Source organism: Simochromis diagramma, unplaced genomic scaffold (assembly GCF_900408965.1).
Source record: "Simochromis diagramma unplaced genomic scaffold, fSimDia1.1 OVJJ01000361.1, whole genome shotgun sequence".
NCBI classification, from domain to species: domain Eukaryota; kingdom Metazoa; phylum Chordata; class Actinopteri; order Cichliformes; family Cichlidae; genus Simochromis; species Simochromis diagramma.
In genome coordinates, this window is record NW_024386860.1 from 17,621,883 (window position 1) to 17,638,702 (window position 16,820).

The 16,820-nt window shown below is 46.1% G+C and overlaps 1 protein-coding gene across 2 annotated transcripts in view; it reads left to right on the forward strand.

Annotated features, from left to right (window-relative positions):
• The window catches only part of gramd1a (GRAM domain containing 1A), a 53,247-nt gene extending 36,440 nt beyond the window's left edge, over positions 1 to 16,807 (forward strand). The window contains exons 11-24 of one of the 2 annotated variants that reach the window (XM_040031174.1): positions 360 to 478; positions 915 to 1,233; positions 2,266 to 2,419; positions 2,680 to 2,763; positions 3,253 to 3,399; positions 4,643 to 4,764; positions 5,876 to 6,018; positions 7,929 to 8,032; positions 9,384 to 9,614; positions 9,767 to 9,851; positions 10,208 to 10,219; positions 11,069 to 11,176; positions 12,044 to 12,164; positions 12,248 to 16,807. In XM_040031174.1, coding sequence (XP_039887108.1) covers positions 360 to 478; positions 915 to 1,233; positions 2,266 to 2,419; positions 2,680 to 2,763; positions 3,253 to 3,399; positions 4,643 to 4,764; positions 5,876 to 6,018; positions 7,929 to 8,032; positions 9,384 to 9,614; positions 9,767 to 9,851; positions 10,208 to 10,219; positions 11,069 to 11,176; positions 12,044 to 12,164; positions 12,248 to 12,343 — 1,845 coding nt within the window. In that variant the 3' untranslated portion in view covers positions 12,344 to 16,807. The remainder of the gene's footprint in view (positions 1 to 359; positions 479 to 914; positions 1,234 to 2,265; positions 2,420 to 2,679; positions 2,764 to 3,252; positions 3,400 to 4,642; positions 4,765 to 5,875; positions 6,019 to 7,928; positions 8,033 to 9,383; positions 9,615 to 9,766; positions 9,852 to 10,207; positions 10,220 to 11,068; positions 11,177 to 12,043; positions 12,165 to 12,247) is intronic. The other variant, XM_040031175.1, reaches the window with a different exon arrangement.
• Positions 16,808 to 16,820: the final 13 nt, after the last annotated feature.

The window sequence follows — 16,820 nt, forward strand, 5'->3', positions numbered from 1 at the left end:
AGGTGAGCACCGGTGTGTTCATTTATAATAACTGTGGTGTTTTTCAGTAAAACAGCAGCTGTGCTCTGAATGGGCCGCATGGCACTATATTTACCGTCGCCTCAGACGGAGTCGTAAAGTGTCCACCATGTTTACACAACTGATTTTGATTCAAGGCTCATTGAGAATCAATAAAAAGTCCCACACTCTGTTGCACAGTGAACATCCCAGACTAATGCACGCACACCGGTAGATTTTGGCTGTCACACAAATCCCATTGCCTGCAGCTGCTGTTTCTACACTTGCAGTTTGACAAGACAAAGAGCTGCAGAGTGAACCGCGCAGGAACGTGCATGATTAAATGTCTGTATTTTCTGCAGTCTCTGTCCCCCAAAGAGCTGTGGCACATCGTGCACCAGTGCTACGGCACTGAGCTGGGCCTCACCAGCGAAGACGACGACTACGTCTCCCCCACCGCTGAACACATGAACGGCCTGCTGTGAGTGTCTATATGTAACCACCTCTAGTTATAGATGCGCGAGTTATTTGAGTCTTAACCATGTTAAAGCTGAAAACCTGCTTTTATTTTTTCCTCGTGTCACATTTTTATTGTTGGGTAAAGTTCTGCACGTCAACGATAAGTTGACTCTCTAATGAAAAAGACACAATATGCATCCCTGTCAGTGAGATTTAAGCTTATTTGTTACGTCTATAGTTGATTGGCAGTGACAGAGGCTATAATAGTCATTTTATTGTGGTTAATGGCTTAAACAGAAGAAGGCATGACAGACATGCTTATTAGCGATCATTTAAACATACATGTAGCTTTAGGGGTCACTTTTCCATCTTTTTAAGCAAACAAGAAGACTCTGGGTTCTCTAACAGATGTTTTTCTCTTTCCCTCGCTGCGACGTTCCTGTTGCCCTGTTCTCCAGGCCGGGAGAGGAGTCTGGGTCGGTCACAGACCTGTTGGACCTGAGCTCAGTATCCGTTCCCTCCGCGGGCAGCTCTCCGCCTCCGCTGGTGCCATGCAGTTTAAGCAGTCCTCCTTCAGCTGCCAGCCTCGGCGGATCCTCTCCGCCCTCCTCTGCCTCCTGTCTGCCCGTGGAGGTGCCCTCCTTGTCGGGAAGCAGGCTCGGCTCCGAGCCCCTCGAACCCAGCCCACCCAGCTCACACAGCTCGCTGCCATCCACCACCACCACCACCAACGCCTCTTTCTCCGCCTCCACCCCGGCCTCTGCTGCTGCCTCTTTTGTGAGTGTTCTTCACATTCAGACTATTTAATATGCAGGACGTGGCTGTCTGTTTGTTATACCTGGAGGGCTGGGAAGCAGAGCCAGCTGACCTTTGCTCTGCATGTTGAAACTGAATCTTTTGAATCTGTATTTGATGAAACACGCCTGAAGCTAAAAGCAGCTTATTTAAATTGCACTGCCAACGCTTGATCACACAGTTTTGGGCCCTTTTATTCCCACGTTTGATTCATTACGATTATTTGTTCTAATTAATGAGCAAATCCAATCAGACACACTTATGTAACTGGATCCAGGATCTAAAAAACGATTAACGGGACCGGATTATTGCGGTTTAACCTGCTGGGTTTCTGTCTTATTAATTGGCATCCATCATTGAGCAGTTTTATTTTGTATTGTGCTTATTTTATCTACTGTTATCTATCTTGTTTTCAATGACTTGAATACTTGATCTTAAGTTTTATTATGTTTGCTCTTGTTCTCTACTCCTCTGTAAGCACTTTGAACTCGCCGGCATGAAGGTGTTATACAAATAACAGGCTAGAGGGGAGTAAACATGATGGGGATGGTTCCCAATAGATGTGAGAATTTCTATTTTCTATTATATCAATTTAAAAATAAAAAAAGCAAATAATTAGTCGATTCAAAGGATTACAGCTACATCTATGAGCACATTCAGGAGGAAAAATAATAACGAGGCCTCCAGGCAAGAAGGAATTGATGGGAAATATTTGTGTAGTCTGCATTCGTCTCTGTGTCCAACCAGCCAAAAGCTGCTGCTGCTGCGGTTGTTTCTCTGCAGCCGTTATCTCGACGCTGACAGAGTGAATAAATGCAGCGCTGTGTCAACTCTGTGCCGGTTTCACATTAATTGGATGGCTACAGTGGTATGCCTGCCGAGGCCACATCAGCACGAGGCCAGCCTCGCTGTGAGGCCTCTCAAGTCATATGACAATGGGGTGATCTCCCTCAGACCCCTCACTAACTGCCCTCCCATGTGCTCTTTCTCTCTCCCCCGCCTCCTCTGCATCAGACTCTGGAAGAAGGCGGAGACAGCCTGTCCGAGTCAGCCAATCACATGCTGCCCCCACCAACTGCCAGTCTGGGAAACCTCTCGTCATTGGACATCACCAACGATGAGGACCTGCCCACAGACCCCAGCAACTCGTCTGACACACAGGAAGAGAGTGAGTGTCGTTTGGGCAAAGAGACCACAAGAAAAGAGATTTAATTTGAATCTGTCGGCATAAATTTCATCTAAAAACTAATTCTGATAACATCTTAGAGCTTCAATAAGACTCAGAGGTACCTTTATGTAGGTAACAAATGATATTAAAGTGGTTTCCTGCCCTCCTGATCTCAGAACAATAACTCTTTGCTCCGCTGCACGTCAGCAGTGAATGCAGGTTTTGTAAACATGAACATGCTGTACTTTGTCTCACTTCAGTTAAATCTGACCTGAACCAAACCGAAACGGTTCCCCGATCAGCTGACGCATCTACAATCACCTCCAAGCTGAGCGTGTTATATGGTGCTGTAGACGTTTACTCTACACCTCTCCTGCTGACTCTTGGCTTCACATTTGTTTGTTCTTGGACTCGGCTAGAGTGGCTTTGCATGATTCACTGTTCAAAATAATCCTTGTTATACTTACACTGGGCCTTACTGTGAGTTTAAGCTAATATTTTTGCGATTGGCTGTCGCTCATTAACAGGTTTAACAGCAGGTGGGTGTGGCTTATGTGCCTGAGATGGTCATATTGATACCCTCGCTCTGTGAACTAACAATGATGGGAAAAACATAAAGATGAGTGTTCAGAGTAGTCGGATTACTTATTGAGAACATCCAAAAACTGTCCTATAAAGATGTAAAAACACATGTAACCCAAAGTTAACCGTGTTTGGTCGAGCTCTGCCGTTAGTGACACTGTGACGCGCCTGCTCATGAACAAAGCAAACCTCCGTGGTGGAGGCAAATATTTTGTAGAAACATCAAAACAAACTTTTCTTTGGCCCTGCAGGTGAGGTGGAAGCGTTCTGCGCCGACCTTAGCGGGCGGCTGCTCATCAACACGGCGGTCCGCATGAGCGTGGACAAACTGCATGACCTGCTCTTCTCTGCTGACACGCACTTCATCCAGCACCTCTTCTCCCAGCGACACTTCACCGGTAGGTTAAAACACTCCTGAGAGTCAGGCCTGATGACTCACTCGTTTCATTTCAGTGGATTTCCATGATGTTTAATTACTTCTTCTTTTTTTAAACTAAATAAATAGATAAAGGTGAACTGGGCTGAATCTGCCGCAGTCATGCAGACACACGGTTTCATCTCGGCTGTCGTGTTTTAATTGTAGTTTGAAGCCCACGTTTTAATCACTAAATCAATATCTTAGCCATACTCTGAGTCCCTTCTCCTGCTGTTAACCGTGTAGCTTTGCTGGATGATGTCATGCTCTAATGTTGCCCACAGTTAACTTCACTAACCTCCACAGTGCTTGTGTGAACTTGTTGCAGGAAGTTAGTGTGACAGAGCAAGTTTTTCCTGTTGAGACACTAACAGTTAAGGTTTGCTCATCCGCTGTAAATAAGTTCATCCACTCTTATTCTCAGTTTGCTGATACCTGATCTGCCAGCGTCCGTTTTTGTAGCTCCGGTGTTTGAAATGAAAATAAAACAAATTCCCCTGGAAATCTGATTTTGGGGATGTGATTGCTGTTGTGACGCTGCTGAAGCTCACCCTGTCCCACTGATGAGCTGCTGAAAAACCTGCTCCTCTTCTTTGTGCTGCGTCACTTTTCCTGTTTAGAATAGACTAGATAGAAGAATAGAAGAGAATTCAACTTTGTTGTCATTGCACATGTTACAGGTACAAGGCAACGAAATGCAGTTTGCATCCAGAAAGTGTTTTAGCCATAATATAGATATATTACAGCTATACAGATATATTATGGGTATGTTACAATGTACACGGTATGAAGGTATAACTATAAGTATGTACAGGCTGTGTACAGGATATAAATATGAAAACTACACAGAAATATGAACTATGCACGTTTTAAACAGTTGTAAAATTATAATGTTTGATAAACTGGCACTCAGAGTTGCCTTTGCTTTCATTTGTTGTATATTTTAGTGTTTCTCTGTGAAGCTGAGATGAAAGTGAAGCTGTGAGGCTGCTGGTTGGAGGCCCAGCTCGCTCAGGGACATTCTGTAGCTCTAACTGGGGCCTTCCTTTCTTTCTTCCTTTCTTTCTTTGTGTAAAGGAGCGTGCATTGACTCTCTCTCCTCGCTCTCGCACTCTTTCCTTTTCATTCATAAATTCGGAGCCTCGCGTGTTCTCTTTTTTGTCGCTCTCCCATTTTCACCGAGTCTCTCGGGCCCTCTCGTTACTCTTGTTCTCCCTCCCCTTCAGACCTGTCGGTGGGTGAATGGCAGCAGGACGGCAGCAGTGGGAACACCAGCCGTGTGCTCAGCTACACCATCGCCCTCAACAACCCCCTCGGGCCCAAGACCGCCCCTGTGGTGGAGACGCAGGTCAGTCGTCAGGACGAACGTTTCTAGCTTCATTGTGTAGAAACTGGAGGGGAGGTTTTATTTTGTATTGATGCTTCAACTAGCTCTAATTTGAGATGTGAGAGATGTTAGTACTCTGTTATTACGCTTCAATAATTTTGAGTCAGTTTAACCTTTTAGTTGAATTTGGAGACGTGTTCTGTCGGACACATTAGCATTTGTAGCATTCTGAGCTGTTGACCCATCACTTGAACACATTTAGACGTGTTTAATATAAAAAATCCTCTTTTTTTCGAGAAGCTGTGCGAGTGGAACGAGGAGGATAAAGAGCAGCCAGGTGCTGCTGGTGCACTCGATTCACTGACCATCTGCAGAGGTTTTGACAGTTTGGAGCAATGTTTGGATAGATGAGGCCAAACTGGAGATGTTTAAAGCCAAAAACCAACACCTTGTAGCAACTGCCAGCGCTGTATGTTCAAATGTTCTGCAGTCAGATATGAGCCATGCAACAGGACAATGATCCTTAGCAGAGAAGCAGCACTGTGGCAGGACCTGAGGAGAGCTGCACACAGCGGCTCACAAACCTCAAAGAAGAAGTTTTTCACTGCAGAGTCTTTATTTTCCACATGACCGTGTAATACGAGCACAAAGGAAGCTTCAATATTATCACTGATGATGATGATGATGGTGTGATTATTATATTTACGGAGCATAATAACTGACAGTTTAACTACTGTGAGAGAGCAGTTTGGATTGCTAGCTCTGTAGCATGTTTGATGCAGGTATTGCATCAAACATGGGAAAGTTGCAGCAGCATTAGTCAACAAACCGCAGCTAGCTAGAGAAGAGCAAGATAGATTTACTGATAAATCAGAGTGGGGCCTCAGAGGGAACCACAGAGTGCGTATAACGGATGCAGCCATCATGATTACTAGTGTCGTTTTGTGGTTTTGCATGTTTAACATGAAGCACTGACTCAGAAAGGTTTTGACATACAACTGTGATGTTTAGGTTTTTTGGGGGTTTTTGGGGTGGGGCTCTGTTGGATTCACTTCCTGCCTGTAGTTTCTACGTGGAGTGAAAAACATGGATCCTGCATTGCACTAAAACTCCACCTTCTGCCTGCTTACAGACGCTGCAGAAAAGCAGCGCCCGGGGCGAGTGCTACGTGGTGGACTCGGAGGTCATCACCTCAGGCATCCCATACCAGGACTACTTCTACACCGTCCACAGATACTGCCTCACCTCCATCAACAAACACAAGAGCCGACTCAGGTTTGTGCGCTCGTGGAGGTCGCCCGGCTTACTCTTCACGCTCACACGGTGTCACTTAGAGCCACGGCCGAGCGAACAAAGGAAGAACTGAAAAAACACTCGAGTTTATTTATGCAGCAGCCTGCACTCTATCAGACGGGCTCCTTACTGAAAACACTGTTGGACTCGGCGCTGCTTTACTTGATGATACTGTGACTGATAACGTTCGTGATTAGATAATAATCCAATCGAGTACACTTCACTTTGTAAATTCATAACTTCCATTGCTCTAAAAGCAACGGGCAAGTCGCAGAATATCCAGTTTAAAAAAGTAAAAGCAGTTATTAAAGGAAATAAGATTTCAACAGAGCTCTGCGCCGTCTGTCCGTCCCTGATAAATGAGGACATCAAAACACGACAACATGAGCTGAGCAGGTCGACAAACACGACAGCAGACGAGCAGTAGAAGAAGTCATGATTGCATAAGTGGCTACAGGCTAATATTCTGTTAGCTTCCAGGGCTCGAATCAGTCCTTATTATGAAAATGCTGTTGGAGTAATAAGCAGCTGACTCAGCTGACGTACCGGAGACGCTGCTTAGCACGGCTAAAATGAACCACAGGACGGAGTTTGCAGCCCATGGGTGAAGCCACCGTGACATCATCACCCACTGGTGTCGAATGCTGTCAGTCAGATAATCCGTTAAAGAGCTCAAAGAGGCACCACCAGCACACACGGTGAAGCGCGAGGTCCACTTTAATGATTAAAAGCAGTGGAAAAGCTTAACGGACTCAGAAAACCTCCAAAAGTCTGAAAACGCAGACGGACCGAAGCCTCGTCAGGCCAGCTGTTTTCACCAAACACCAAAGAAACTTGGGTTTAGTTTAGTCTTAGTACGCATTTTATTTTTTAATAAAATAATAATATTTTGTTTAATTTCTGCTCAGCCTGTGAGCATGACTGTGATAGAAATGGCACTCCACATGTCTGAAGTCTTGACTGTAGCATTCCCAGACTGAAGAGCATTTTTCAGCATTTTCCACCAAAAGCAGCAGACGGTAGTTTCTCAATAGACCGTTATGCAACATGGCCTGAAGACAGCTTAGCTGAAGTAAGAGCGGTGGCTCTCCTGTTCCCAGTTATCTTCATCTCAAGCCCAAATGCAGCCAAGTTCATTCTGCTTTAGGCTGTAAATACTCCTCCTGGTCGTCGCTTTCTGTCTGATTACATGAACCTAAATATGAGATGTCGGTTGTTTTGACAGATGTCTTTCCCAAGAAATTGTGTGAGAAGTTCCCACCTGGAGAGCGTTAACATTAAATATGCTCTCTGGATCATTCATAACCAACTTCAAGCATTAATATTCTGGCATACATCGAAGTTTGACGTCTGTGACGTAGAGTAACAGGAACATGCGTGGGTACCTGCGTGTTTCCTCCATTTTCTGCCAATGCTCTTTAAAAAAAAGCATTCTGGGTGAAATATCGAATTATTTCACCATGTGGGGTAGGTTTGTACTTTAAAACACATACACAAAGCCACACTTTGTCGTTTAACCTGAAAACGGTATCAAAATCGCCCCTATTTTTGATTTTTAATATCCTCCCGATTCAGAGCTCGACTCTTTAGTCATAGTTGTACTTGCATAATTCTCTGAACTTGATGCAGTTCTTTGGTAGACTGAAACACGCTAGCTTGCTAATTTTGTGAAATGCTCTTATACGAACGGAAGTTTGAGTTTGAATTATCAGATCAGACTCTGTAGAAAATGTAAGAGGCCCTGTGTGAAGTTACGAGCTGAGAAAAGTCCGGATTAAGACCAAAGTGATGCAGCGCAGGTTCAACTAAAGAGCTTTTCTTTCCAGAGAATAAAAATGATGCTTAAAAATGTTGTGCATGCTTTAAAAGTTCCTCTGCGTCTCCTCTGGCAGAGTTTCCTCAGACATCTGCTACAGGAAGCAGCCGTGGAGCCTGGTGAAGGCGCTGATCGAAAAAAACACCTGGAGCGGCATCGAAGAGTACTACAAACACATGGGTGAGTCAGGGCAGCCGAGCCGCTGAGAGAAACAAACAGGAAATGCTTAATTTAAAAGAAAAAAGGATGCTTCCTGCTGCAGATCAGAGAGATGGAGGATTGATGTGGTTTGTAATGTGGCCGCGAGCCGTTTATCTACAACTTCAGGTTCTTTGAACAGAGGAAACTTTGAGAGCTGACATCGTTTGATAGTTTGCTCTAAATATAAGTTCACTGTGTTCAGTGTGGTGCAGTGTGAGACTACAGAAGCAAAGTGCATTCAATTTACCTGGGTCCACGCAGCCCCCCGGGGGCCTGTGATGGTACTGCAAAGAGACCACGAGCAGTCAATTAATATTCTTAAGTCTAATTTAAATAAAGAAAAAGGAAAAAAAAATCTAATTTCTTGCATTAAAAAGTGTGAAGATGATGCAAGGAGCAGAGATGTTGAAGGTAGAAGCTGTGACGAAGAGGGTGGAGTGGGCGGAGATGAGCGTCAGGAGTGATTTGTGACACAAGGATGGCAGGAAGAGAGAAAGGGAAGTTTTGTGAGATGACAGTGGGACGGCTGTGATGTATGGTTGGGAGACGTGGCACTGACAGGGATGGGAGGCGGAGCTTGAGGAAAAGGGGAGGAGACTCCTGCAGTGACTCTAAAACAAAATGTTCTTTCAGGTTTTATGGTTTTGAATTTAAATATTTACATTTTCTAAAGAAGCTGAACTGATGAGGAAGCTTCACTAGAACTAAAGCTGATCTGAGCTCCTCCTGCAGCTCTGATAATAACTATAAAGGTCTTAATATGGAGAATGAAACTGTTGATGGGGAATTAAATTACGTGAATCATTAGAAGCTGAATGAGAGAACATAATATCCCTGTAATGATATTATGATAACTCATTTTCTGCCTGTGCGCTGAGTGTAGTGGATGTTTAGGTGGGCCTCACGCTGTCCACAGATAAGCAAGACATGGGCGCTGACAGAGAGCATATCAGAGCTTACATTCTGTCACGCCGTCACAAGCTCCGGCCTGTAATCAGGCAGACGTACACATTTTTCTGTACGTGTCTGGTCGCGGTCGTCTCCGGAGCTTTTAAAGAGATCGCCTGGACGTCTGCGTGTGCGCTGACACTTTATGTAAAAGACAAAACTGGAGCCATTAAGTTCATTTCTGTTTAAAGAAAGTCACAAAACAGACACGCGGGCTGCCAGTCCCACTTTCCAAGGTTTCAAATATAGTTTTGATTTTGGATAACGTTCTTGAAACTGCATCAAATTTGAACTTGGTGGACTCGGGGCGTGTTGTGACACCTCATGGAGCGAGGTATTTTCCCTCCGGTCTTCCATTCTGGGTTTTAAATCTCTCACGCAGAGAGCGAGGTGTGCAAGCTGGAGACACTCCTGCAGACTGAGGTTACCGTGATGACCACAGGCGAAGCGGTGGGCACCGACGCCGCCAAGACCCCGCCGGGCTTGCGCCGCAGGAAACGCACGTGCTCGCGGCGGCAGGGCGAGAGGGAGCGAGAGAGGGAAGGAGGAGGAGCGGGTGGTGGAGACCGAGGGGACAGAGGAGTGGGAGAGGAGAGGGACACGAGAGAAGCCGGTAAGTCCGCCCGGATACAGACGCAACCAGCGAATCCCGCCTCTGTGCAGTAACGCCCTCTGGTGGTTGTGTTCGGTTTTCCAGCCGTCCAACACAACCTCACTGATTTCTAATTGATTCAGTAACAAAGTGTTCACTGTTGTGTCCTTTAGGCTCTCAGTTTATGAAGCTGGGGGAGCGATCGCGTGGCGGCGGGCACAACGGCATATCCACCATCCTCCTCATCGTCAGCTTCATGTAAGTGTTTGTGGAGTCGAGTGTGTGGATTGGATCTGTGGGTGAGCGTCGCTCTGTCTGTCCAGCATGTGTGGTCTTATTTAATCAGCAGCAGCGGAGACGGTTGTATGAGGAGGGGTTGTACTGTTGCACGGCGGCGTCAGGACCGGTGCACGACGCGTGCTCTCTATACTGTGAGCTGATCACAGCCCTGCTTTGATTGTATGTCTCTGGTTAAAGTAGCTCGCTGCTGCTCAGTGCGCTGCTGAATGTTGCTCATGCAGACACAATCGATCCTTCTGCTTACTAACGGCCTCACGATGCCTTTCTTGCCATTTCTCTTTTTCCCTCCTTTCTGCATTACTTCTTGTGCGTAGGATCTGTATCAGGTTCGTATGAGAGGCTTTAAACGTTACACCACTGGCTGTTTAAATATGACCTCTGAGCACAAACGTACAGGAAAAATCCACCGTTCAGGCTGAACGTGAAGCTTTGACAAATTCAAATGAAATGTGATGAATGAGGTTCATTTCTCTTCGGTCTAAAAGCACAGCTGCTGATTATTTTAAGCTGCTCTCATAAACGTACGATTATCTGTCCCCAAAGGGAGGAGGATTATTTCAACGAGGATTCATAACCAGATTTTAAGTCATATAAAAAAAAAAGATGAAATCTGTCTGAAGAAATGTGACACCACATTTTAGCCTTTATTGGATAGAGACGGTGTAGAGACAGAAGCACTGAGCGAAACCGTCGCCCTCACGTCTGATTTATTTGTAAAATAAGAAGTTTTAAACTGAACAAGGTCGGTGCAACAAAGTTACAAAATTAGAATCAATCAAAGAACTGTTTCAGAAGTTTTTAATCCAAACCTGCTGGTCATACCTCCTCAGCATGTTTGACACACATGTGCTGCAGTGAGACCAGCTTAAAGGCCGCAGCCTGCCGTCTGTGTCGTTTGTATCGTTGCTGGGATGAAGTCTAGTTAAAGGTTTCCAGTAAGACGGAAAATTGAACAAAAATGAAAAGAAGCCTTGAAATTAGCCTGTGTGTGTTAGCTGACGGTGGATTCTTCCTGTAACAGCTCAGACTCCAACAAACCCACAAATATTTGTGTTCTTTTGTTCCGTTGGTTTTTCGACCTTCCTGCTGTCCGTGTGGTTCAGTGTGAAACATTTTCAGGTTGTGGTTGGCGCTGAGTGACTCTGACCTCTGTGCGCTCTGTCTGTCCCCGTCAGTCTGGTGGTGCTGGTGGCGCTCAACATGCTGCTGTTCTACAAGCTGTACGCTCTGGAAAGAGCCGCACATACACTGGAGACGTGGCACTCCTACTCTGTTGCTGACAGGTAAAAGACACCGCCCTGCTTTCCTTAAACACACACACACACACACACACACACACACACACACACACACACACACACGTTCCTCTGGGAAGGATAATTGGTGTTTGGTGTGAGTTGCTCCTGTGGGGGACCGCAGCTCTGTTACTGCATAGCAACAGGTCAGAACAAGAAGTTTTAAAGGGGATAAAATCAGTAAAAATAGGATGAGCATCATTTAAGTAATAAAAAAATCTATTTCACGCAAAATGAACCAAACAGCAAAACAAATAAAAAACTGGCTTTCAGCAGGAAGGAAGTCCCGTCTTGTCTTATTCTCTGTGACGCAGGGACTATTTTCTTTCTACCGTCTACATCCGCCAGTTACAGAAGTGTGAAGCGAGCTAACGTTGCAGGTGGACGTCACTGTTTCCGTCCCGTGAGGAGCGAAAGGTTTAATCCTCGGGTTTGTGTGGCCGCCTCCTGCACGCTGTGACACGCTCGGTTTGGTTGGAAGAAACTAGTTCGTCCATGAAACCGCTCACGGACGGGTTTGTGGATATTTTTAATAACCTGCTGAGTTTTCAAACATGTTTCGGTGCTTGGACAGCACACAGGACAGGAAGTGCACTTTCAAACTAAAAGTTTGAGTTCCTGCTCGCACACTAACGCACATGGACATTCACATTCTGTTTATGAGTTTTCATTTGTATTACTTTTGCTTTTTTGTCTAATTTATTGCTCAGTTTGTTTCTTAGACAAAAACATAAAAGGTCGTCAGCGTTACTAAGTCACACTCGTATTAAATGTGATTCACTTTGTGCTGTTGACTCTGGGTTAAAGAGCTCTTCTTCTTCCTCTTGTTTCTCCTTCCTCCTCCTCACCCCTCAGTCCTTTGCCTCAGACAGCTGGGGAGTGGGCTCAGGTCCTGCAGCTGCAGAGGCAGTTTCATCAGGCCCAGCTCAGCAAGTGGCAGCAGATCCTGCAGTCCTCCGTCTCGCTGCTCGACCAGGTTGGCGTCCCGCTTCAGTTTGCGTTGACGGCTGGCTTCAGCTCACAGATTATAACCCAGCGTGTGCCTCTCTCTGTCTCCAGATGAAGCAGTCTTTAGAGAAGCTCCACCAGGGCATCGTGGTCCCAGAGGTCAAGCAGGACCCCCCTGCTGACGCGGAGTCCCTGACCGAGGCCTGAACCTCGCCTGCTCCGACTGCCCCCCTCCCAACCGCCGAACCCGCAGAGATTCGGATCGTTTCCTGTTTGAACCCCGGTGAGAGAGGACGCCGCTCAGAACTCTCCTCGCCTGACTGACTTGAAACAGCGACGTTCACCTCGAGTGAACTCAGACTGGAAGCTTTCAGGACCACAGCAATAATTTCCCTGCAGCTGCAAGCCGACCGTGTGTGTGTGTGTGTGTGTGCGTGCGTGTGCGTGCGTGTGCGTGTGTGTGCGTGTGTGTGTGTGTGTGTGAGAGACGAGGCCACAGGTGGGCCCGTTCAGACCACCCGGTCAGCTGCAATCTCCTTTAATTCAGACCTCGACTATCACAGACCGAACTTCCTCTTCTGACCTGCAACATTTCCGAGGTTCACGATTCGGGAAAGCGGGAGCGTCGATCGACTCTCAGCGGACGAGAAAAGAGGACGAGGAACACGCTCCCACTTCTCCCGGGCTCCGTCAGGGTTTTACGTCTTTTTCAAACTCGGTGCGACTGTTTCCTGGACCACGACAGTATTTATTGTTGCCGCTGACTGTCTCGTCCTGCTCTGAAGAAGTCATGTGATGCCTGTTTCCTGCTCTGATTTGCTGTTTTATGCGTGGGCCAAGAGGGGCTCCACGAGAACGATCACTGGCCCCAGCAATAATAGTGATTCATGTTCTGAATGTTTCAGCAGAGTAGTACATAGATACATATATATATAATGGTAATAATGAACCGTGTGTGAGTGTGTGTGCAGCGGAGGACATTTGGGCGTTCGTGTTAGTTTGTTTTTGAAGATTTCTCTTTCATGTTGGGTTCAGGTGGAAGCTCTAAGGTCTGATCAGTGACGGAGCGACTCCTGTGAGGACCAAGCAGACCTGTGAGGGTCCCGGAGAAGAAAAAAAGGGAATTTTTCTGGCAGTATTGTTTTTCTGTGTGTGCGTTTGTACGATTCATTTTCTTTTTATTCAGTTTTCATCTTCCGTCTTTGATTTTTGTCGTTATTCGTCCTCCCCGCTCACCGGACCTGAAAACATTTCACCCACCCGAGAGCTTCCTCTCTGGTTTTCTTTCCTGCGCTTCCTCACGCTCTCGTTCTCTTTCTCTCTCCATTTCGTTTTGGAAAACGGCGTCTGCTGAAGCATGCGGGCCCTGCTGTGCACGGCCGTGCGTGGGTAACAAAAGGATGTAATATTTATTAAAGGAGGGAGAGAGGGATGAGGAGCAGAGATGGGAATGTACTGTAAAGATGTGATTGTACACCATGCCATGGAGAGAAATGAAAAGCTCTAAACACGCAACAACGCCTCACTTTTCTTTGAGTCTGTGTTTGTCTCCTTTGGCTTAATCCGTTTTGGTTCACAAATAAAGTTCCTGCAGTCTTCTCCAACCGAGGAAAACCTCCGTCAGTGCAGGTAGGACATGTTGAAACATGGGTCTCATCTTTCCCCGCACCATGTCGTCCCATCCCGGGAATATCTGAGCTCCCGTGCTGATGATCGTTGAAACAACAGTCGTGCAAACACAGTGAGGATAAACCAGGCTTTGCTCTGCTGTAATGCCTCTTTGCACCACTAGAAGGTGCAGTTCGTCTGTGTGACTTTTACTTAACCGCTTTATTTACAGTGGTGGGGGGGGGTGGGCGCTAAAATTAAAGAACAACAGAAAACTTATCAAGACTAAAGCTGGGTGCCCTGATGCAGTTCCCTCTCTCAGATTGCTGACCATGCGCGTCCCTTTATGACCTCAGCGTGCCATCTTCTGATTGGCTTCTCCTGGCACGATAATGCTCACAAAGCTCAGATCATCTCAGCACCTTTGGGAAAGTTGGAACAGGACAGAGTGCAGCAGCTGTGTGATGTTATCACATGAACATGGTCCAAAATCTCAGATGTTTCCTGCAACTTTCTGAATCTGCGATGTGAAGAATTGAAAGGGGCTCAGACCTGGTGCTAGCAAGGTGTAGCTAATAAAGTGGCCAGTGAGTGTGTCTCATACAGCCGCACCAGCCACAGACCAGCACTGAAAACTACAAAAAGTGCTTCATGTGTCTATGAAACAAAAGGTCTCAGCTGTGAACAGACAACATGAAGTCAAAGGAGCTCTCCATGCAGGTGAAACGAGCCACCTTTAACCTGCCAAAGCAGAAAGAACCCATTAGAGAAATTGCTCCAATATTAGGATTAGCAAAGTCTCAGTTTGGTACACCATGAGACCGAAAGAAAGCACTGAACTCAGCAACGCAAAAAGTCCTGGATGTCCACAGAAGACCGCAGTGGTGGATGATCGCAGAATCATTTCCATGGTGAAGAGAAACCCCTTCACAACAGCCAACCAAGTGAACAACACTCTCGATATCCAAGTCTACCATAGAGAGAAGACTGCATGAAAGTAAATACAGAGGGTTCACTGCAGGGTGCAAGTCACTGAAACCAAGATCAAGAAAAAAGTCAAGAGAAGACGTGGAACCGCTCATGATCCAGAGCACATCATCTGTAAAACACGGCAGAGGCTGTGTGATGGTGTGGGCGTGCACGGCTGCCAGTGGCACTGAGACACTAGTGTTTTTTGATGATGTGACTCAGGACAGAAGCAGCTGAATGACCTCTGAGGTGTTCAGAGACAGACTGTCTGCTCACATGCATGCTAAATACAGTCGAACTGGGCCTCATTTCATAATAAAGATGGAGAACGACCCAAACCAGCAAAGCTTCTCAGTTTATTAAAGCAAAGACGTGGAATATTCTTGAATGGCCAAGTCCGTCACCTGATCTTAACCCAACAGAGCATAAAGTCACCGTTACGCTGAGCTCTGCACGCTCTCCTCGCCGTAAACTCAACTTTGTTCTTAGAAAACCTTTCAGCTCCTCTGTGAGGTGACACCATGAACAATTTGGCTCACAAACATGTAACATGAAGAACTAACATTCCTAACATGTGACCAGCCGGGAGCAGAATCTATAACATGACACAGAATTCACTTTAAAAACTAATTTGTGTTTGCAGCTCAGTTTGACTTCATTCACAGACATCACTGCACATTAACCCGACACATGTAAAGGCCTCAAGCAGCTTATTGTGTCAGAAGTTTGATTTATTTCGGTGTTTCTTTATTTCAGTTTGTTTCCAGTAAGCAACATTTCCACACCTAAAACTGCAGATTCTGATTTGCTGAAGCACGAGCAGTGCAGCGGGGAGGCTTTCTTCTCGTTTCGCCGGTTCAAAGCACAAAGTACATCGCTTACAAAGGAGGGCACGGACGCTTGTTTGTTCTTTTTTAGCATCTCAAGCTTTTGGTGTTTGTTCTGAAAAGAAACCATCACATTTCCGCCTTTGCATTATTCCAACACGCAGCATGCAGGTACGTGTGTCTCGTTCTTCTCAAAGTATGAAACGTACTTTTGTACAATAGACGAGCAGTAAACATGCAGACTGGCAGTGTTGAGCTGCCATCTAGTGGCTTTCTGGAAACATGTTTTTCTTAAAAGCCAAAGCTTTTAAGAAAAACATGTTTCACATTTTCCCTTTTGTGTTTCCACTGGCTTCTCTCCGGGAGGCACACTGGGCACGGCTTGTGGTGCATTTGCCCACGGCAGGTTTATAATAGTTTGTTGAGCCCTTAAGTTTTCTACAAAGACACTAAGACATTGGTGTGAAGTTAAACATCAGTGGGAAACTTTCAGCTGCTGAGGGTTACACTTTCTCAGGGGCATCCGCTTCTGATCTGGGACAGGAAGTCACTGTTTTTGTTGTTGTTTTTTCAGCACTGAGGCTTGTAAACAGCTTTGAAGGGCAGGTTTAAATGAGCAGCGAGCCTCCTTGTGTCAAACAGCCAGTTTAAACAGGCGGTGATCTGCTGAAAAGGCCTGCCAGGCTTTTTTAACCTGGCCTGTGCCGTACATGAGATAAAACAGGATCTAATATTAAACCTTAAACTAGCTGCTGTAGACCTATTCTGCTCATTCCTGCTCCGTTTATATTGCTGGTCTGAAATGGAATAGCTTTGCATGCCTTTTGTTCACCAGTGCAGTGCTGGTGCTGTAACGCAATCCCAAAACCTTCCACCAAAACAGAAAGTCTGCAGCAGTAACTAGCACCACCACAGCACAGGGCAAACAGCTGCAGAAGCTGCAGTTCCCCTAACGTCCACCAGCGCGTGCCTCCAGCAGTGAGTCGGTCCCCGTAGACTCTACAGTAAACGTTACAGCAGAAATAAACATTTTTACAGCCTGACACAAAAACAGGATTTGGCCTCTGAGGAGGAGGATGACGGCTTCATCTGGGGCTGAAAGTTCAGGGTTTGAACGCCATCGTAGGAATGTATACATGACTGAGAAAAAGGAAAAGCAGAATATGCCCACTGTAACCTGTGAGTGCATCTCTGTCTGTAAGGTAACGTTTGCACCTTCCTGCTGCGTGTAAAGGTGAAGCTGTCGTGTTTCATGAGCTCGGAAACTTTCAGAACCGTCA